Genomic DNA, 23995 nt, shown 5'->3' with positions numbered 1-23995 from the left:
TGAACCTGACTAGTATCCATGAGGACAAGGGTTCAGTCCCTGGCCCCACTCAATGGGTTAAGGATCTGCCATTGCCATGTTATGCAGTGTAGGTTGCAGATGTGGCTTGGCTTCCTTATTGCTGTAGTATTGGCGTAGGCCAGCAGCTTCAGCTGATTTGGCCCCTAGCCTGGGACCCATATGCCTGCAGGTGCAGCCCTTAAAAAAAAAATCTTGAGCCTTCTGAAATCTTTGAGCCCTTTTAAAAATCACCAATCCGAGGGAAGTTCTTTGTAACTTTGCCTGTTGAAATATACTAAGAGAGTGGCTCTTTTATTTCCTTTCAGAAGTTAAATAACAAGTTCATTCTTAAAATTCTCAATACTTGTGGTATATTTTATTTAAGCAATATATGTTTATTATGCTGAAGGAAATTTAAGTATTTGTCCTTTTTTTTCCTGTGCTTTACTTTGTTTTAAGGTGAATAGGGGCAGGAAAACCACCTTACTATCGTATTTCCATTTACTTATATCAGCAAATCATATCATATGTGAACAGATTTTTCTGGTACCTCTGTCTCTGTGTACTTGTTCCTGTCATGTGCTAACTTTGAATATAAGCCGAATGGCTTAAAAATACTACTAAGATAGCTAGAAAAAAAAGGTCCAAACCAGTTCCCAGAGGTTCGTTCTTTTTTTTTTTTTTTCCCAAAGGGCCTCACTAGCAGCATATGGAAGTTTGAAGGCCAGGGATTGAATCCAAGCTGCAGCTGTAGCAACACCGGATTCTTTACCCCACTGCACTGGGCGGAGGATCTAACCCACGCCTCCACAGTGACCCAAGCCACTGCAGTCAGGTTCTTAATCCACTGCACCACAAGAACGCCTTTCTTTTTCTAACTTAAACAACTCACTATTTTTTTGTGCCAAGCCAGGCACTAGGTATACAGCAGAGACTAGACAAAAATCTCTGCCATGATGGAGCTTTACTTTCTAATCTGGAGACAGATGATAACAAGAGAAGTAATCCCATGGCACCTTAGCTGATGATAGGAAATACAGAGGAAATCTCTAATAGGGAAGAGTGGTCAGGAAGGCCTCCTTAAAAACTAACATTTTGGGGAGAGACTTGAAGATTAGGGAGCAAGATGTGTGGGGATATGGAGAAAGAGATAAAAGACTTTATTCCTGGGAGGATTGAAGGAAGTTGTGACCTCCTTCCCCATTTGAAAATGTTCAGTTCTCAGCTGTCCTCCATTCATCATCTAAGAGTCTACTTGATCATCTCTTTTGTCATCTATGTTTTCTAGTTTCAGTTTCTCTAAAATGGAGTAATCATTTAGCCACTTTTTATGAAGAAATCTGAGTGTGGAATACCACTCATTCTTCTCTTTTTAAAATTTATATTGCGAAATCATGCAGGTTAGATAAATCTAAAATAATGGTTGAGAATGAGCCATGAATATTAATAATAAAGTTAATGTTTCCCCTTAAGAATTTCTCCTTAAGAAAGTCTCTTTATTGTTTTCTAAAAAATATATTTTGTTTAAAAATAAAAAATATTTAACTGTGATGATAATGCTGTCATATATTTTGTAGAGGTAGTCAGCCTTTATACAGATGTTTATAGGTCCCCCACTGTGTAGAACTGGATCTTAGTTTCCTATGCAAAGGCTGTTTGAATATGAGCTATGTGTGAAAATATGAAAGTTAATGTTGAAATGTGAATGGGGATTTCCCGTCGTGGCGCAGTGGAAACGAATCCGACTATAGGAACCGTGAGGTTTCGGGTTTGATCCCTGGTGTGGCTCAGTGGGTGAAGGATCCGGCGTTGCCATGAGCTGTGGTGTAGGTCACAGACGCGGCTTGGATCTGGTGGTGTTGTGGCTCTGGCAAAGGCCGGCAGCAACAGCTCTGATTTGACCCCTAGCCTGGGAACCTCCATATGCCGTGGGTGCAGCCCTAAAAAGATTAAAAAAAAAAAAAAAAGTGAATGGGATGTTAGAAATATGTTGTTTCTGTGTTAAGATGATAAAAATATTTAAAAGCTGAGAAGGGTATTATCCCAAGATTTTCTCTAAAATTATGCTGACGTGGCCCTTTGATGGTTTTTTGTCTGAAGAAATCTTAACCAAAGCTTTGCACTTTTCAATGACACCAGTAAGACTTTATTCATATGCTAAGAACTTTGATTAGTATTGTAAGGTCAACATCTTAAGCAACAATTATAACTATTTGCCAGGATAGTTAATTTTCTAAAAGCATTGGATGGATTTAACTTTTAAGAAGGCGTGTTTTATTTGCTAGATACTGGACATGGAGATGAATACTTTGGTAACTCTAACACAGTACCTGTATGAACATGGAAGAGATAACATATCCCAGCTAATTGGGGGGAACATTTTCTTCTCTTTTACACAGGTATCTTTAGGTGGGGTTGATCTCACAGTCCGGGTGCTCACAACAGGATATTGGCCCACTCAGTCAGCCACACCAAAGTGCAACATCCCGCCAGCACCAAGACATGCTTTTGAGATATTCAGAAGGTAAATGTAGATCAAACTTTGTATTTTTAAGTAAGTGTTTAGAATTGAGGTAAGTTTGAGCATTAGTAGTGTCCCTGGTTAAAGATGAATATTCTCCATTTTTTTAATCTTTTTGGGGGGGCACAGAGTGTCTTTTTAGGGCCACACCTGTGGTATATGGAGGTTCCCAGGCTAGGGTCGAATTAGAGCTGTAGTAGCTGCTGGCCTCTGCCACAGCCACAGCTTCGTGGGATCTGAGCCACATCTGCAACCTACATCACAGCTCACAGCAATGTCGGATCCTTAACCCACTGAGCGAAGCCAGGGATCAAACTTGTGTCCTCATGGATGCTAGTCAGATTCGTTTCTGCTGAGCCACAACGGGAACTTGGGAATATTCTCCTTTTTTTATCTCATGTTCAAAAGGAGAAATTATCCTTAATGCTTCTAATATGTAAGGACGCACTGTGTAAACTCTTCAGAGGAATATTAATGTCCTTTCTTCAGCAGTAGTGCATGGTTAGGAACATATTTTGTATTGCTGATGTTTGCCACTGAAGTGTGAATTGCTTGAGTTAGCTGTGGAGAAAGGTGATGTTATGAACAGCATTGGTTGAGCAGCAGCAAGGGACAAACAAATGTACCAATAGAAGTTATTCAGTGTGCTGCCATTACCATTTACTATCTAGCTGAGTTTCTTGGGCCTATCCTTTTCTCCCCACCCCCTTAATTATGGTTCCTTTTCTGTTAAAAAATTGGAACTGAACTTGATTCCTAAGGTTTCCTTTAGCTTTTAAAGTCTCCCTTACATATATATTTATTAATGGTTGGTAGTTTATAATTTCGTGTTTATAAACCATGTGATCCCTAAAACCTGGTTTGATTTGCTGAAGGTTTTACTTAGCCAAACACAGTGGTCGACAGCTTACACTCCAGCATCATATGGGTTCTGCGGATCTCAATGCCACCTTTTATGGACCAGTTAAAAAGGTAAATATTAATAGTTTGAACATATTTTTATTAAGTAACTTAAAATTAGCCTGTAAAACTGATTTGTGTTTTGTTGATTGGATAAATTATTTCTTTCTCTTATTTCCCTACCTGTTTCAGGAAAGAGGGGGACTTTAGCTTTAATTTATTTACCTCTTTTCCTTCAATTGCTAACTTGATTTAGCAGTATGAAGACGATACCAGTAACCTTCCTTAAGGAATAAATGATATAATTACATGTATTATTTATAAGCTTAGTCTTAAGATAGTATTGCATAAAATAATAAAATGCAAGTTGATTTAAGGAAATAGAAGGCCATGAATGAGTCCCTTTTCAAAATTCTCAGTCTCCTATTATCCTTATTCCCAGTAAACCAAAAGTGAGAGGTTAACACTTGATTTGTGAGATAGATGAAATATTACTAAAGTGATTATTTAAAAATTAGCAATATACTAGTGAATCGCCTTCATTTTAAAACGTAATTACTGGAGTTCCTGCTGTGGCACAGTGGATTAAGAATCCAACTGCAGGAGTTCCTGTGTGACTCAGCAGTAACAAACCCAACTAGTATCCATGAGGATACGGGTTCAATTCCTGGCCCTGCTTGGTGGATTAAAGATCCAGCGTTGCCATGAGCTGTGATATAGGTAGCAGACATGGCTTGGATCTGGCGCTGTTGTGGTATAGGCTGGCAGCTGCAGCCCTGATTCAGCCCCTAGCCTGGGAACTTCCATATGCCGTGGGTACAGCCCTTAAAAAAAAAAAAAAAAAAAAAAAATAAGGTATATTTTTAGTGTCCAAGAATCCGACTGCAGCAGTTCAGGACAATCCTCGGCCCAGTGCAGTGGGCCCACTGTTGCTGTGGCATAGGTCACAGCTGCAGCTTGGATTCACTTCCCATACAGGAACTTCCATATGCTAAGGGTGTAACCATGGAGAAAAGGTAATTACTTTCTTATATATAAAATCGTAAGGTTTAGGGTAATGATGTACTTTTGTATTGCTTGGTGTAAATCAGATCAGGGTCATTTACCTTAAAAGGGCAAAATAATAAAAAGCTTCTTTTTTTTTTTTTGCCTTTTCTTGAGCCTCTCCTGCGGCATATGGAGGTTCCCAGACTACGGGTCGAATTAGAGCTGTAGCCACCGGCCTACACCAGAGCCACACAGCAACGCAGGATCCGAGCCGCATCTGCGACCCACACCACAGCTCACAGCAACACCAGATCCTTAACCCACTGAGCAAAGCCAGGGATCGAATCCGCAACCTCATGGTTCCTAGCCGGATTCGTTAACCACTGTGCCACGACGGGAACTCCTGAAAAGCTTCTTAAGAAAACTTGAAAACACCTGTCATCTAGGTAGCAAATAATAATTTCATTCACTATTTTAATTAAAATCTTACAACTTTAATATAAGTTATTATAACACCAAAGCTTTTTAAAAATATTGTTAAAAATACCTGAATACAGATTCTAATTTTTATATTAAATTGAAATGGGAAACATTCCTTACATTTTATTTCTTTGAATAATATTTGACACTTTTATATATTTTAACTGAAAGTAGGAAGGTCAAGAATACTAAAGAATTCAGCTTTTAATTGGTGCTTGCTTATTTCTGTTATAAAGGAGAGATTTTTTTTCCCCTGAGTAATCATGTTATCTTTTGAAGTTTTGCAAACAGAGCAGTAGGTTTAAAAAACATAATTTATGTGTTATATTGGGGACTTAAATTTCTACTTTGTACTTATAATCATAGAGCAGGAATAGGCTTTAGGATGGCAGAATTTTTTTTCTTCCTCTGTGCTATTTTGATCCCTTACCATGATGAGACCACGCATAAAGAAACCTAACCCTACTGCTTTTGGTAATGATATAATGGCAGTGATATCTTATAAGTCCATTATTATCCCATTATGTACTATTAACATAATTTTAGCTGTAAATATAAGGACTTACTGATTCATTACTTGCTCAAATACATTAAAATGTTCTTAATGGGATAGTCCTAAATAAAGACTTTGTGTATTTCTGTGTATGTATACTTTTTAAATAACATTTCTTTTTTATATAGTAATGAGTTAATGTCATTTTGGTGAAGGGGCAGGTGTTTGGACATTACAGAGCTTTCTTTCTCAAACCTACTGTTAAAGCCACCAGGAAGTAATTATATCTTTTTCTGTTTTTATATTTAAAAAATTAAACAGGAAGATGGCTCTGAAGTTGGTGTTGGAGGGGCACAAGTAACTGGCTCTAATACGCGGAAGCATATATTGCAAGTATCCACTTTCCAGATGACCATATTAATGCTCTTCAATAATAGAGAAAAATATACATTTGAGGTATGGGTTACTTATTTGAATTTTAACCTGCTATATTGTTTTTAATTCTCACTTGTTACTTGAATCTTGCTTGAGTAGCCTTTAGAGTTATTTTTTAGGAAAAGGAGGAGGATTTGAGTAGTAAGATTTCAGGTATCATTAGAGAAAAATACACACCATAAAATTGGGCTGTGGAACTATATGAATGTCATACACTTATTAGGTCACATTTTATTTGGCAGGGTTTTTTTGGTGGGCAGGAGGTGGGTTATCATTTTTAGGACCACACCCATGGCATTTGGAAGTTCCCAGGCCATGGGGCCAGCCCGCACCATAGCCACAGCAACGCCAGATCTGAGTCGCATCTGTGACCTATACTGCAGCTCACGGCACTTGAGCTGGATCCTTAACCTACTGAGTGATGCCAGGGATGGAACCCGCGTCCTCATGGATCCTGGTGGGGTTTGTTGCTATTGAGCCACAATAGGAACTGCTTACTTGGTTTTTTAAATCAACTTTATTGAAATACATATTTTGCATAATAAAAAATACCCCACGTGCACGATTTGATGAGTTTTAACAGATATGCACCTGTATAACAGACATTACGTGACTAAAAACAAGGTATAGAGTATTAACACCACTACTCCCTTGTTTTGTATCACTGCGAGTTAGTTTTGCCTTTCTAGAATTTTGTATAAATTTTATGTAAATGGAAGCACTTAGTATGTAATCACTTTTGTCCAGGTTCTTTTAGATTCACCCATGTTGAGTGCGTAGTTTCAATAATTAATCCTTTTTGTTGCTGAATGGTATTCTATTATACCTTTTATATATCCATTCACCTCTTCATAAGCATTTTGGGTTGTTATCAGGTTTTGACCGTTATGTTTAACTTTTTAAAAAATATGCTAAACGGCATCCTAAAGTGATTTTATATTTTACATTCCTGCCATAAGTGTAGGAGAGTTCTAGTTGCCCCAAATCCTCTCCAAAATTTAATAGTCATTCTTTTAAGTTTTAGCTGGTGTGTAAGTATATCTATATACATTTTTGGCTTTAATTTCTTTCCTTGACTGCTAATAATCATTTTTTTCATGTGTTCATATGCCACATACATGTCTCGTTTGGTGAGTTCTTTGTTCTGTATCAGGTTGTTTAGAAGTTCTTTATAAATTCTGGAGGCAAATCCTTTGTCAAATCTCTGTGCTGTGAATATTTTCTTATAGTCTATCAATGACCTTTTCATTTTCTTAATGTTATCTTTTGAAGAGCTTAATTAACTTTTTGATATTGACAAAGTCCAGTGGCTGCTTTTTTTTTACTTTTATGGTTCATACTTTTGATATCCTATTTAAGAAATTATTTGCTATCCCAAGGTTGCAAAATTTTTCTTCGTTTTATTCTGATTTATAGTTTTAGCTTTTGCGTTTAGGTCTTATCTGTGATCACTTTCAGTTAAGTCTTTTGTATGGTTAGAGGTAAAGATTAAGAATTACTTTCTCCCCACACATAGGTATTCATTTGTCAAAAGGACTGTTCTTTTCCATTTGAATACCCCGAGGTATTGACCCCTTTATTTAAAAAAAAAAAAAAAAAAAATCAGTTGAACATACAGATGCGGGTCTATTCTTTCATTCTCTGATCTGTTTCATTGACTTCTGTGTCTATCCTTATGCCAATTTTATACTACTTTGGTGGTGTTCACTTCACTTTTTATACTACTTGGGTGCTGTTACTTTACTTTGTATCCATCTTTTTTATGAGCAGGTGGGAATGGAAATGAAGATCATGTGGTTTTTTTGGGTTTTTTTTTGTTTTTTGTTTTTTTTTTGCTAAGTTTAAATTAAAGAATGACTTTTAAAAAGCTTTAGAATTACTGCCATACTTATGCTTATTTAAAAGTCACTTTTCCGGTATAGGTGAACATAGGAAGAAATAAATTTAAGTTTGAAATGAAGAGGTAGATTCTAGGTCTGTTTCAGTACTCATCTTCATATTCTTTTTATGTGGTGATAAATATAAAGAGATGACTATTTTTAGGTAATATACTTCAAGGAAATGCTTTGAAACCTACGTGTTTTAGGTCAGTGACTAAGTTGAAAGATTTTGCTCTTATAAAATTTCCAGATGAAGGGAGTTCCCGTCGTGGTGCAGTGGTTAATGAATCCGACTAGGGACCATGAGGTTGAGGGTTCAGTCCCTGGCCTTGCTCAGTGGGTTAAGGATCCGGCGTTGCCATGAGCTGTGGTGTAAGTTGCAGACGCAGCTCAGATCCCCTGTTGCTGTGGCTCTGGCGTAGGCTGGCGGCTACAGCTCCGATTCGACCCCTAGCCTAGGAACCTCCATATGCCGCGAGAGCGGCCTAAGAAATAGCAAAACAAACAAACAAACAAACAAAATTTCCAGATGAGTTTTACCTAAGGAATAACTTTTCAAGCACAAGTTCTGTGTGATTGAGTCCTAAGAATATTGGTTAAGCAGCTATTGATATTGAGTACCTTAAACATTGTAATAAGCCTTTTCAAACAGGAGGAATTGAATTACCTCTTAATAGCTTAGATGTTTTGCTCTTTTGCTGTCATGGATGATGTATTTTAGACAACATAAGCTACTTGATGAATGTTAGAGTAGATACTCAGAGTCCTAGTTTATAAAGAGTTGTCAAAAATAATAAAAACATACATTTATTTTCATAAGCCATTACTGGAATTGCCAGTAATAATTTTAGTGGTTCATGCTTGCTTTTCTCCTTCCCAGTTGGCTTGGTATCAGTGAGGCTAATGAACAGTAATTAGGTAGAAGGTAAAATTAAGTAGAAAATTCATCCAATATTTTAAATTTTAGCTAAGTCACAGACCAGGAGCCTGAGCATATGTAAAATGCCATTCCTGTGACTCCAAAGCCTTCTGGCTTCTTGCATCTATCCCAGGCGTGATGAAAAAGGCACAGGAGGAGCTCCTGTCGTGGCGCAGTGGAAACGAATCCGACTAGGAAGCATGAGGTTGCGGGTTCAATCCCTGACCTTGCTCAGTGGGTTATGGATCTGGCGTTGCCGTGAGCTGTGGTGTAGGTTGCAGACTCCGCTCGGATCTGGCATTGCTGTGGCTCTGGCGTAGGCCGGTGGCTACGGCTCCGATTAGACCCCTAGCCTGGGAACCTCCATGTGCCACCAGTGCAGCCCTAAAAGGACAAAAGACAAAATAAATAAATAAAATTTTAAAAAAGAAAGAAAAAGGCATAGGAAATGTGTTGTCCTTACTTACACCATGTGCCCGTAGTCTGCTACGTAAGTTTTATTGGATAGCTTTACAGAAAGCTCCACAAATTAGAGGAGACCATTGAAAGTATTTAACTATGATAATTGTTAAAGGAAGCTGGTCTCTAATCTTTGAATATTCTTTCTTTGTGAATTCAGTAAGATGGTATATTTGTTATTTAATACTGCATAACAAATCTCGAAGCTTTGTATTTTATAATGACCACTAACAATTTGTTTGTTACCTTTTGTGGGTTTTGTGTGTTAGGGGTTCAAGAGGCGTTTGGTTGGATGGTTCTGGTTTGGACTCTCTCATGAGGCTATATTAAGGTGTGAGGTGGGGCTTCAGTCATCTAACATTTGTCTGGGGCTGGAACTCACTATTGATGTGAACCTTCTTCCATATGGCTGCAAGTTTATTTTGGCCATTGGTGAGAGGTCCTAGTTTCCCTCCACCTGGGCTTTACATGACTGTTTTTGCATCCTGGTGGCTGACTTTCCCTAGAGCAAACAATCCAGGAGACCCAGGCAGAACCTGCATTGCCTTTATGACCCAGCCAGGAAGTCATGTATTGTTACTTCTGTTATTTTGTTGGTCACCCAAGTCATCCCTGATGTAGTAAGGGGCCCACACAAGTTTAAAACATACCAGAATCATTACAGGCCATCTTGGAAACTGCTTACAAAAGGTGGCATTTATTGTAGTATCATTTAATCTATAGTTGGTTGCTAACGCTTTATTCCCCCCATATATATTTAATAAAGTCTGTATCATGATTTAGAACAGTTAATATAAGGAACTATATGTAGGAACTATATGTAATGGTAGTCTAGAGGTTGGATTTTAGTAATCTAATGTAATTTTTGAAAAAATATGGGTATTAATATATATTTTTCTGAGTGTTCATTGTTAGACTTTTTAAAAATTTCTGAAAATAAGTGAGATATAAAAACTAATTGTAAGAGTTCCCGTCGTGGTGCAGTGGTTAACGAATTCGATTAGGAACATTGAGGTTGTGGGTGCAATCCCTGACCTTGCTCATTTGGTTAAGAATCAGCATTGCCGTGAGCTGTGGCGTAGGTCGCAGACGTGGCTTGGATCCCGTGCTGCTGTGGCTCTGGCGTAGGCCGGTGGCTACAGCTCTGATTAGACCCCTAGCCTGGGAACCTCCATATGCCGTGGGAGCGGCCCTAGAAAATAGAAAAAAAATAAATAAAAGCTAATTGTAGACCAAAGTAAAATTAATGTCAGACTGTAGAATTTAAATTAAATGATTGAACAGTAACAATTGTTATTTCATTGACTAATGTGACAACAATATATAAAGGAAAATGGTTGGAAGTCCAAGGAGAAATAGACAATTCTGCAGTTATAGAAATCCCTCACAAGTGTACTGACTAGACAATAAAGAAGGGGAAGATACAGCAGGAAAAAGACAAATACCATATGATATCACTTATTATGGAATCTAAAATATGGCACAAGTGAATCTATCCACCAAACAGAAACAGACTCACGTACATATAGAACAGACTTGTTGCCAGTAGGGGGGTCCAGGGGAGGGATGGAGTGGGAGGGTTAGCGTCTGTAAGCTGTAATACATGGAAGGGATAACCAACAAGAACCCGCTGTATAGCGTAGAGATCTATATTCGGTGTCCTGTGATAAATCATAATGAGAAAGAATATTTTTAAAACGTATATGTGTTAATAACTGAATCACTTTGTCGTACAACAGAAATTAACACATGATTGTAAATCAGCAATACTTCCATTAAAAAACAAGAAGAAGGACATAGAAGATTTGAATAACACAATTAGCAAATTAAAAATGAAGGCTGTACAGGGAACTTTGAACTGAGAAAGCAAATTACACTAATTGTTCTTGGGAAATATCTGAGACTAGCATAACCTTATTACTAAAACTGAACAAGGAAAATACAAAAGAGAAAAAGTTCTGTCAGTTATTCAGAATAAATGCACAAATCTTAAAATACTATTAGCAAGTATATTGAAATAATAAATCATCCTGTCCAAATAGGGTTTATTCCTAGGATACAGAGAAGGAATTTGTTAACAGTTATTGAGATTTTATAATAGTACCGTAATTAATAGAGCATCTGCTCTATTGGCAGACAACATTTCAAGGAGGAAAACCATGATTTCTACAGATGTACGAAAAGTCAGTCCACATTTCTTATTTCCAGATGGCAGACTCTCAGCTACCTAAGAATAGAATGAAATGTCCTTAATGGCATAAAGGGTGTATCTGATGAGAGACCTAAGCAAGCAGTAGTAGTAAAATATTAGACACCTTCCTGATGAGGCTTAGGAACAAGTTAGGATGTCTGCCTTTGTTACTACCACTCGGCCTCATTCTGCAGGTCTTAATTAACGAACTAGAAAAGAAAAAGAAGTGAAATTTATAAAAATCAGGAATTGATAAAGTTTGTAGACAGCACGATGGTCAAATGTAATTAACTGAGAAATTACTTTGTTGTTGTTGTTGTTTTTGTCTTTTTAGGGCTGCACCCGCGTCACGTGGAGGTTCCCAGGCTAGGGGTCTAGTCGGAGCTGTAGCTGCCGGTCTGCGCCACAGCAATGCGGCATCAAGAGCCACATCTGCGACCTACACCACAGCTCACGACAACGCCAAATCCTTAACCCACTGAGAAAGACCAGGGATCAAACCCGCATCGTCATGGAAGAAGTTGGGTTTGTTAACCGCTGAGCCATTATGGGAACTCCAGAAATTACTCTTTTTTTGAGGAGAGTTTCTTTGAAAAAGTTTTCTACAGGAGTCCCTATCATGGCTCAACAGTAATGTATTTTTTAAAGGCATAGAAAGGTGCATATTGGATTGCGGTACAGATAGTCCCTGACTTCTGGTACTTTGACTTTTGGTTTTATGATGGTGTAAAGCAATACGCATTTGGTAGAGACCATACTTTGAATTTTGAATTTTGACCTTCTCGGAGGCTAACATCAGCGAGCTACAGCTCCCAGTTAGCTAGGTGATCACAAGAGTAAACAGCTTATAACCATTCTGTACTCAGAAAGTAGTTCTGCTTTTTACATTCAGTTCCGTGTTGAGTAATTACAAGAGATATTCAGCACTCATAAAATAGGCTTTGTGTTAGATGACTGCCCAACTGTAGGCTAATGTAAGTGTTCTGGGCACGTTTAAGGTAGGCCAGGCTAAGGTATGATGTTCAGTAGGTTTAGTGTATTAAATGCATTTTCAACTAACTATGGGTTCATTAGAACGTAGAACCCCATCATAATTTGAGGAAGATCCGTAGCTTCCTCTAGGAAGGATGTGTAGTTGTAAAATACCACAGACGGTATTTCCAGTTCTTTGGCTTTGGTGAAATAATTGTAAATAAGTCACTTAATATGTATATGATGATTACAGTCAACATTCTCATTATTAATAGCACATATTTAATTAGCTAGGATTAACATTTTTATGTCTAAAAGTATGTAGAAATACCAAGATCATTTGAAGCAAACAAATGCTAAAATTCACATTTCTTCAGTCCTCACTTACCTGACAGCCCTTACAAAAAGCCTAAATTGTTGCTCAGAGACTCGTGAAAGGGAGACTGACTCTCTCCAGATCAGCTTCACACTCTGAATATGACCATCGTTTTGCCCACCCTTCCTCAGCTGCTTTTGAGAAGAAAGCTTTCTACAGTGAATCAGAGTGATATATCCTAATGTGAAGACTTGCTGGCCCATACAGTCCTTGGATGTGAAGGGACTAAATCGTGTACATGTACAAATCTCTTCCTGTCCCATTGACATAAAAGGGAAATAGTGAATTCAAGTTACACATTTATTTTTTCCTGAACTGTTTTTTTAGTATTACCTTTTAATCACACCATAACATGTAGCAAAAATTATCACCTGAACTTCACAAACAGATTTCGTATTGCTTTTCGTGTTTAGTATTAATTAACAAGTATTTGCATTTTTAAAAATTTGGTTATACAGGTGTAAGTATGGTCATCTTGGATCGTAAATTTTGACAGGACAATAAAAGGCCTTGGCTCAGGCTTACTTTGCTTCTTTCTATGAAAGATGTTGCTAAACAAAGGAGTTGCATGGATACACTTGGCAGGAAGAATGTAGAGTATTTGTAAAATTAGCAGTTAGATAGATCTTGATTAACACTTTATTTGTACCTAATACATCAAAGCAGGGCCCTATAATCTCTGCTGGATGACATTTTTAGACTAGGCCGTATATCCCTGAAACAGTACATGTCTTGTCAATATTTTGTAACTTGAACCATCTTTTTATTTAGTTTGTTCAAATAAGTGAGATTTTAGTCAAGTGTCATAATAGGAAATTTTTTGTTTTAAATTATTTCTTTAATGGAATTATGTCTCTACTGCTTGGTCAATTTTACTTACTAATTAACTAATCTAATCTTTCAGAATATCTAATTATGTTAATCTGATGAAATTTCAGGAAATTCAACAAGAGACAGATATCCCTGAAAGAGAGCTTGTTAGAGCCCTGCAGTCCCTCGCCTGTGGTAAACCAACACAGCGGGTTCTCACGAAGGAACCCAAGTCAAAGGAAATAGAAAATGGCCATATATTTACAGTTAATGATCAGTTCACATCCAAACTACATAGAGTCAAGATTCAAACAGGTATCTGGAATTATATTTTTCTCTAAAAACATTTATATATATATATATATATATTTCTTTTTCCTAAAAAAATTCTTATTTGTTGAATTTTTTTTTATAGTAATACTTTTCTTGTGCTGCATGACACATAGGTTTAAGAAATAAAGCAGCTTTTATTGATATACATTCCTGTCAAAATGTAGTTGAATCCAAATACAGTACACATTTTAAAAAATGATTCATAGCGAAGTTCCTGTCGTGGCTCGGTGGAAGCTAATCTGACTAGCATCCATGAGGATAAAGGTTCAATCCCTGGCTTTGCTCAGTGGGTTAAGGATCCAGCAGTGCTGTGAGCTGTGGTGTAGGTCACAGATGCGCCTCAGATCCCTAGTTGCTGTGGCTGTGGTGTAGGCCGGCAGCTATAGCTCTGATTTGACCCCTAGCCTGGGAACCTCCATATGCTGCGGGTACGGCCCTAAAAAGACAAAAAAAGACCCACCCCCCAAAAAAAGTGATTCATAGTGTACACAAGTATTTACTTCCATGTAGTTTTCTACAAATGAAATAAAATTTTGTGAACATATTAGTAATTACAAAATAATTGTTTTTAACTGGTTAATCATCAACGATGTCTATTTTTAAAACCAGTTTACAGATTTCTGAAAATTGGGGATTTGCCTATTTAAAATTTGGTCTTTAAATGCAACTTTTTATGTTTTGATAAATATTTGTTTCAAAATCTTAAAAACCTATATTATTTATCTAACTTAAAGATGTCCCTGCCATAAACAGTTTTTGGAACAGCCTCCTCTTTATTTTGATGGTAACATCCTGTGTGTTGTATATTTAACAGTGTAAGTTGTATAAGGAAAAAAGGCAATTCACCTTTGCTGATTTTTAAAACTAATTCAGTTCACTACCTGGTTTCAAAGCTAGTATTAGATAAGCTCCCCAGTGTAATTTATCCATTACAGCTAATATATCTGTGTAATAAAACAGTATTTTAAAATAAGGTGCTTTTGAAGTGACTAAAATTTTCTGATTTAAAAATTGTTTTAAATTATATATTAATAAACGTATTTTAAAAATTATTTTAATATTAAATATACACTGGATTGCCAGAATACATTGTTTCAAGTACATTGTATATATATCCTTTTATTTTTCTTCTTGACCCTAATTGGATATTCACGCTTTTCAAAAGCAGGATAGTTTTTCTTTATAGCCTTGACTTCTTTTGTCCAATGGTTGCAAACCACATCATTGTATCTTAGCCTCATCGTGAAAAGTGATCCATGTCTTTGGGACACAAATGTATATTAAAAAATAAACAGAATTGTGTTTCTGATTGTCACGGAATAAAATATCTGTTTTCTCCCCAGTGCAAGACATATGACTGTATAGTTTAGGACAGAGGTTTTGAATTTCGGGACTTAACTGGTATCCCAAATTTGAAGAATATACGGTGATATGTATCTGAATTACTTAACCTCAACCTGCTTTATCCTAAATAAATAACAAATAATTACCTTTGTAATCCTAGATTCCATCATGCCCAGCATATATTGTCAGATAGTACTATGATTATTTAAAAAAAGATCTTCATAGATTTTTAATTTTTGATATTAACTGTATATAGTATTTTAGGTCTGATTAAAATAGGAATATAGTTGTATATGATGAAGAATTTGACTGGATAACCTTCTAAAGTTCTTTTCAGCTGTAAAATTCTATAAAGAAAAAATAATGTTTTCTGTTTTGAAATGGTATGTAGATTATCTTGGCTCTTACTGATATTTTGTGGAAGTTCAAATTTTCTTTCTGGTGTTAAGCTTTATGACCATATGGGTTTTCTTAAATGATCAAAGTACGTTTTTGCCTTCTTAGGAAAGTACTCAGGCTCATAGTAAAATATTCAGATTCTGATCTTACCTACTTAGGCTGCTTTCTGCTATAGTCAGTAGTAGAAGTTCAAGCAAAAATTGGAAAGCATTTACTCAGGTTCACACAGCCTTTGATAAGAAATACATTTGTTGTATTTTACAGTAATTTCCATAGTTAGCAGCTTTCCCCACCACCACTCACCTGCTTTGTCCCTTTTCTCCTGACACATCTAGACACTTAAGAAGCCACTTAGACAAGCAGATCCCCTTGTTACGCTGTTAATCTTAAGTGCACTCAGAGTAGTGTGCTAGGCTCTGGAAGTGATCTCCCGCCCTCACATTTTTAAAGACACTGTAATTCAGTGTTTATCATTATTTAGGTGACTTAGATGAACTGAGTATATTGTTTTATATATTTTCACATCTGCAGAACAAATGAAAAACACTTCTGCTCTCCCTCTCCCTTCATTTATATATAAAATTTCCGGAATTCCTGTTATGGCTCAATGTTAACAAACCCAGCTAGTACCCATGAGGATGTGGATTCGATCCCTGGCCTTGCTCAGTGGGTTGAGGATCTGGCGTTGCCGTGAGTTGTGGTGTAGGTCACAGGTGCAGCTTTCATATGGCGTTGCTGTGGCTGTGGTGTAAGCTGGCAGATACAGCTCCAGTTCAGCCCTTAGCCTGGGAATTTCCATGGGTATGGGGTGTGGCCCTAAAAGACAAAAGAAAAGAAAAAAGATCTCCTACAGCATTTTAAATTAATTTTTAAACATCATAATACTTCCCCCTTAAAGACGTGAGCATATATACCTTTCTCAGAATAAGGTTTTACCACATAATTGTTTTATCACATCCCATGAAATTAATAATTCCTGACATCTATATTCCACTCATATTTACATGTCTGCAGTTGTCTCAAAAATATGTCATAGCTTATGTTTTGGATCCAGGATTCAATCACAGGTTCTACATTAACATTGATTTAAGGTCTCTTTAGTTATATTTAATCTAAACTAATGCCTCTGTCTTTTTGTTTCTTCTTATGACATTGAATTATTTGAAGAAAGCATTTTTCTTTTTCAGTTGACTATTTTAATCTGATTTTACTCTTTTGTGTTAAGATATTGATTAGTTAGGGAGAAGACACTGAAAACAGAATTATTAACCAAGGGATTCCAGTTAGAAACAGCTGAGTGGATATTCACACTAGAACGGTCTAAATTGTGCAGTCTCCTGTCCTTTGATGTGCCCAAGCCTCAGTCAGCAGTGTTCCATGTGGTTCTTTGTAATTTTCCCATTTCTACCTCTGGAAACCTTACATCTGTCTCCTGTTGAGCAAATAAACAAAAAACTTAGCACTTTTCTTTCTCTGCTACTTCAAGTAGAGCAAAGTTATAACAGAAAGGGCCTTCTGTTAATAATTATACTTAGTTATTCAGCAGTTGCCTTAGAGACTATAGGGAATAGCATAGTAAGACTTCCCCTTAAGAGTGGAATATCATTTGCATTAGTGGTAAATGAGATTGTGACATAAAAAGAATTACTAAGGTATATGACAGTTGTGGAACAATTGGTGAGAGGTAAAACAAATTACTCGTTAACGGAGTTTCGTTAAGTGACAGTCTAGTGGTACTTTTAATTTTGATTTAGCTAACTAAATCTTGGCCCTACATGCTCTCTCCTCTTAAAGTCCCCACATTTCTCCTGTTTGAGATGCTTTTGGTGTGGTTCAACTTGAAGTCATGATGGTAAAATACTGCTTGGCCTCTGGAAGTCACAAGCAATGAAAAACACTTACTGATAGTCTTACCACTAAATATATTCAGCTACCATTTTTTTTCCAGGAAAGGAAACGTTGTATACTATAAAAATAAAATTGGTGTTAATACCTCTGTGAAATTAAACTCTTAGTATTTAAAGAGAATAATTTAGAATTGAAGAATTTTTACGTCATTGGATTGTTAATTACTTAAATATTTATTAAACGTTGATTTAGGCACTTTCTGAATGTTTTCTTTGACAGATAAGTATATGTATTTATTCAGATGTTGAAATTAGTTTTTCCCCTGGATAATAATAAATTGTATTGGGTTCGTTATTAACTTTTTTTCAATCACATTTGAAATTTACATGATAATCACATGGTAAATGTCCTTATTTCTCTTTTAGTTGCTGCCAAACAAGGTGAATCTGACCCAGAAAGGAAAGAAACAAGGCAGAAAGTAGATGACGACAGAAAACATGAGATAGAAGCTGCTATAGTGCGGATAATGAAATCTAGAAAGAAGATGCAGCACAATGTGTTAGTGGCAGAGGTGAGGACACTTCAAGACTGGATTAATATAGAAAAGGCAAAATTAATTTAACAGTTTAAATCTAGGAAAGTACTATATTCAGCTGATGTAAAATTGAATCTTAAAATTAGGAAACCGTAGTCAAGTAACACACAAAAGCATGGCACTTACTTGATAGTTAAACAGCAATGAATCGAAATATGTGTACACTTTAAGAATGAATATGTTTGGAATGAAAATAATAACAGATTATTGTGAACATGAAGAATAAAGAAAAAACTTTCACTGCTGTTTAATACTTTTGTGTAAAATAGAGTACCCTCTAAAAATTAGTAACATTTTTTGAGTGCCCACATATTATAAGTTAGGAAGCCAAGGATGGGAGGACCACTGCGAAGCCATTGAAATAGTGAAGAAGGAGATGATACAGGTTGGATAAAGTATTGGTTGAGGATAGAAGGCTCACTGGGGACAATGGGAAATGACAGGATTTATTGACTTACGGTGAGAAATGAGAGGTTAGTCCTGTCAGCCGAAGAGGAAGGGTGATGTGCTGCTCTGCCCACAGGGCAGTGAATTTTGTTTTGTATAAATTGACTTTGTATTATGTGGAAACAGAAGAGGATTATGACTGAGTGGTCAGTGATTTCAAAAATTATTAAAAAACCAAGTCAACACATATTTAAAACGTGTTCACGATTGGGTGACTGGTTAGTTTTCCGGTTTTCATGGGACTGGTAAGAGTGGACATTTGATGGCAGTGCCTTGAGAAGTAAATGGAGGTGAAGCTTCCAAGTGGCTTTGCCTTTGAGGTGTTGCCTTGTGGGCAAGGGCTCAGAGACCATTACCAGAGGACTGAGTGTTGAGTTGAGAGCCTCTGGATTTTGTGTTTCTTGATGGAAAGATAGTTATGTTTTTCTCATAAGGATAAAGAAAGAATGCTGAAAAACCAAAAGGGAAAAAATAGGATGAGGGGATAATCAATGTGCTAAAGACCAGAAAAGGAAAGGCGAGAGGATTGTATGGAGAACACAGGTGGGTGGTAGATGTATTAACAGGGGTGCTACCGAATATGCCTCTTCCCGAGAACCCAGGGCAAGGCAGGCGCAGGGATGGTGCTTGTGGAAGGTGGATAAATGTGTGTCTTTAAGGTGTGGGAGTCTGAGGGATTTCAAACTGAAATGGCCTCTTCCTTATGCAAAACAGAATGTGAGGTTATGGCATTCAAGAACTTGTTGACCTTAGTACTATAAATTGGTGTTATCAGTCTATACCAGATTGGCAGCCTTTTTTTAATGGTCAACTATAGCATGAAAGCACCTATAGATAACAAGTATCTGTGGCTGTGTTCCAGTAAGAATTTATGACAGGCAGCAGGCTGTAATTTGTTGACTCCAGGTCTATACAAAAGGTGTAAAGCCTACGACTTTACTCAGCAAGAAAGTGAGTAGTGGATTTTTGAATGATACAGTAAATGTAGAATGGGTGTTTAGCGAATAGAATCAAAAGAATCAGGGAGTTGAAGATACTCTTGGGAGGGTACCTGAAGTGATCTTATATGCAGGAAGGAGGTAAGGCCAAAAGAAGTTTTGGGGTTTTGTTTGTTTTTTGCTTTTTTTTTTTTTTTTTTGAGGGCCACATTTGTGGCCTTGTGGCGTATGGAAATTCCCAGGCTAGGAGTCAAATCAGAGTTGTAGCTGCCAGCCAACACCACAGCCGCAGCCGCATGGAGTCCGAGCTGTGTCTTCGAACTATACCAAGCTCATGGCAACGCAGGATCCTTAACCCACTGAGCAAGGCCAGGGATACAACCCGTTTCCTCATGGATTCTAATCAAGGGTTTATTTCTACTGAGCCACAATGGGAACTCCCCAGAGGAAGTTATTAATAGCTTAGTAGAAAGGGTCAGAGGAGTCAAGGTCTCAGGTGGGTTGAGAACAAATTTGTTGATGTTGGAGTAATAATACTAGAAGGGTAACAGATTTTAGTTGGGGAGTGGAGTGGTGAAGTTTCAGATTTCCAAGAGTTATAATTCGTGGTCTTGGGAATTAACTGATCCAGTGGGAGTAACAGAAAAGCTGGCTTATGCTTGGATGGGTGATCTGCAAGGAGGCAGCATGGATTAGTGGGAAGAGCATGAGCTTTAGGGCAGAAAGATTTATTAGATTCTCATCTCCTCTGGCTTCGTTTACTACTTGTTCATAGAGTTTTCCTCGCTGGTTTGTTTTTCCTCGTTTGTAAAATGAGATAACCTACTTTGCAGGGTTAAGAGCATTAAATAAATATATACAAAACTGACTGATACATAGTGTATATAGTCAGGTTTTGGCTACTGCCTTTTTTTATTACTGATGTTTACAATACCTAGAATCCTGACAGTAGTTGGAGAAAAGAATACCAACAGTAACCCCTAACTAAGGACTGGGCATTATTCTAAAGCATCACATCTGTTAACTCAGTTAATATACACAACTTCACAAGGTTAAGTAACTTTCCCAAGCCCAGAGTTAGTTAAGAGGGAGAGCTGGGATTTGAATCCAAGCAAGTCATGTCCAGAGTTTGTGCTTCTTAAACTCTTGCTGCTGCCCAAATTCTGTCCATTGGGAGACTGACCCAGAAGTCATTGGATTCTAACATCAAAATGATTTAACTGTAGGGTGGTGTACCTTCATACTAGTTAGTATGTTCCAACTAGTTCTTCTGCTGATCCATTGTAGCATTCACATTCCGATGTGAGGAGGTATGTTCCAGCATACGTTTTCAAATAAAATTCTTTTTAATTTTCTGTACTTTAAATTTTCATAATCAAATTAGTGAGGTTTGAAATGACAGTTCTATTTAAAAATAAGAATTTTTGTGTGTATCTGTTGAAATGGGTTTTGTTTTTTAATTTTCTGGTAGGAATTAGTTTTTTTAAAAAAAACAAAAACAAAAAAAACTTTCTCTTTTAGGTAACTCAGCAGTTGAAGGCTCGATTCTTACCAAGTCCAGTGGTTATTAAGAAACGTATTGAAGGACTTATTGAGAGAGAATATTTGGCACGAACACCTGAGGATCGCAAAGTATACACATATGTAGCATAAAATGCGTTCAGAAATTTGATTTGTTATTGGACTGTACTCTTCGCATGGACTGGGAAGTTCTTTTAAATCATTAAATATTAAGAAGACCATCTCTTCTATTAAATTACAGTACCTGTTCTAGACCATTCAGATCAAGCCTTTACTCCCGTTGAGAGTTTTCAACACCAGTTGATTGAGCTTCAGGCTTTGCAACGTTTATCCCTGTAGAGATCATCTTTACAGTTCCTCGGGAAAATGTGAATGTGCTGCGTTTTGTTTTCAATACTGTATGAAAACAGGAAAAAATAAAACAGAAATTTAGAAAATACAGCTCATTAAAATAAAATTGTTGGATTTCATTTCCCCAGGTCTTCAGTGTTCATGTAAACGTGTTTTTGTAGTGTTGCTTAGCACTTTGCGCATTGTATAAGTTGGGTAACAGAAATGGTAAAAGAAATGACACAGTTCCCAGTTACCTTGCTCTGCTTCAGGCATTTCTTTAGCTCGTCTTGTTTAATTTAAAGGTTCGATAAATATACGGAGACCCAAGCATAAAATTTGAGCATGCTTTATTCTACCACTTGCACTTACTAATCTAATAGCCTTATGACCAGGAACCTTTGTTTTGGGCTCAGTGCACACCCGGATTTGACTTCTCCCTACTGTAAGTTGAGATTTCCCAAATTCTTACAATGGTTAGATTTTGTTCTGCATTATCTCTAGAGAAAGAAAATATTTTAGTATGTATAAATTGTACAATATATATTTTTTTTTTTTGCTATTGTACTCACTGCTAATAGTGGATTGTATAGGGCAGTGTTTTTTATTTCATTTATTGTAGACAAAAATAAATGAATTTAGTATACACATATTCACTAATTCAAATATGTCAGAGCACAAAGTTGGCAGCTGGTTGTGTTTAATTCAGCCCCTTTGAAAAGCACATACAGTCTACACTTTGTTTCTAAATATTAGGTTCCCCCTTTCTTAAATATATATTTTGGTGAAGCTGGGGTAACACTATTAATTTTCTGTTTCCAAATGCATTCTAAAGATGCAATAAATATGATTACCTTAATATTTTTAACAAGGTCTTCAGTTCTTACAGCTGTGTTTTAGAAAGTAATTAAGCAATATTTTTCAAACCTGATGATTCTTGGATATTTAGCTGTTGTCCTCCAGAGTCATCGTTTCATGTTTTCAGAGATGTTCTTTCTGCTGAAGATTTATGTTGGTTATCCTGTGCTTCCAACTTTCACCAATATTTTTTACCTGATTGATCTGCCAAGGATTATAGTTTGCTTTATTTTAACTTCAGAGTATTTTTAATGTTCCATCTTATTTAATTTTGTTTCATTTTGTTTTCATAAGACAATGTTTCAGATGTGTAATTGGGGCAAACCACTATAGATTTCTGTTGAGAGAAAAATGAAATGTTACTAATAAGTTCAAGTAACCAACTGACCCTTGGTTGGCTATGATACTGTTGATACACTTATTAGAATGTATGTCTCAGAAGATGGTATGTTTAAATTTATGGTCAAGTTACAACTGAATTCTAATATGGATTAAAAACTCCACATAAATATTTTTCCCCGTGCGTCTTGGGTTATAATTTTCCTTTAAGACTTGCAAATATGCTCTTATTGCATTTAATTTTGTCTCCATTTGTACTGTAGAATTATAAGCCTTATGCTCTTAATCTCTACATGCTTCCATTTTTACATGATGCAATTGAGATACAGATAAAAACCATCACAGACATTATTCTCCAGATACTTTCACCGTATTTGAGCGATAGTAGGTCATACGTAACATGGAAAGCTGAACAATTTCCCTTTCTCATTTTTACACAATTGGAATTTCTGTAATGATAAGGCATGTATATACAGGACAATATTAGTATTTCAGGTTTCAGAATTTTTTTTATTGGTCTCAGTTCCCAATAAAGTGCTATACACTTTTGAGAAATAGAACGCTCAGATTGTCAAGTTAATAAATACTGAAAGATGTAAAACTTTCATTTGGAATCTAAATGAGACATTAAAGTAGAAATTTAAGTGCTGGTTTGAACTACTAAAAATTGGTAAATTTATGTCATTGTCGCAAGTGTGGATGTACAAATCACATCTAGAATTTAGAGACATAATTGTCAGTTTTGGAGTACAAGTTTGATATACATGCTTCTAAATGCTTATAAATAATATTGAAACAGTTCAGTTGAACAGTTGGCAAATGCAGCCAGTTGCATTTCAGTCCATTGCAGTTGAGTTGAATGGTCAGAAAATGATGCATTGAAAAATTGGATAACCTAACACGTTTATGTGTTTTAGTGCATTAGTATTTTAGCTCATAAGGCTCATAACAATATATTTTGACTTTGCTTTCTCTTCAGCAAGAGGTCATTCATACTGTTTTTCTTAGTTCTTTAATGTCTTAATTTCAAAGAATAAGGCATCCTATTCGTTGAATCCTGTTGATGTGAATAGATTTTGATGACTTACTTGAATTTTGAGGAGGATGGATACGTAGTTTTCCAACTGCAAGAAATGCTGTACTCTTTGTTCACCTGTTAAATTGTAAATCTCTGCTATCATTTTTGAATTCAGGACAGTGTTTATTTTGAGTTGTTATATAGTTATATTATTTAAAGATGAAAATTCATTGCAATTAGGGAACACACAGCCTCACGAAATAAACTGGTTGTGATTGTAAGGTTCTTTATGTCAGTGAATTCTAAAATGGGATGGGTAAGGGGTGCATGTCTCTCTGAAGGATCTACTAGAATCACTTGTGTAGCATTGTGGACATAGACATGTACCACTCCCAAACCCCGAGATGCTGGTATACTTTCTTGATAAAAATCTTGTCATAGAGAAGCACTTTTGCTTTCCCATTCCCCCAGTGTGTATGGTGCGTAGCAAGAAAGGCCTAGGTGGCAACTACTGACCTTAAGATTATGCGTATATCTATAGGAGACAAACATTGGCATCATCTCAGGCCTCTCTAAATGTTTACACCTCAATTTAGAAAGTA

General features: G+C 36.5%; 1 protein-coding gene across 3 annotated transcripts in view; it reads left to right on the top strand.

The window, feature by feature from the left end:
- CUL3 (cullin 3) overlaps positions 1-22553 on the top strand; it is a 95544-nt gene extending 72991 nt beyond the window's left edge. For all 3 annotated transcript variants that reach the window (XM_021075736.1, XM_021075737.1, XM_021075738.1), the window contains 6 exons: positions 2400-2524; positions 3397-3493; positions 5703-5837; positions 13552-13738; positions 17773-17918; positions 20849-22553. In XM_021075736.1, coding sequence (XP_020931395.1) covers positions 2400-2524; positions 3397-3493; positions 5703-5837; positions 13552-13738; positions 17773-17918; positions 20849-20980 — 822 coding nt within the window. In that variant the 3' untranslated portion in view covers positions 20981-22553. The remainder of the gene's footprint in view (positions 1-2399; positions 2525-3396; positions 3494-5702; positions 5838-13551; positions 13739-17772; positions 17919-20848) is intronic.

This window comes from Sus scrofa, chromosome 15 (assembly GCF_000003025.6).
Source record: "Sus scrofa isolate TJ Tabasco breed Duroc chromosome 15, Sscrofa11.1, whole genome shotgun sequence".
NCBI lineage: Eukaryota > Metazoa > Chordata > Mammalia > Artiodactyla > Suidae > Sus > Sus scrofa.
Note: the sequence above shows the minus strand (reverse complement) of the source record. Positions and strands in the feature narration are given on the sequence as shown.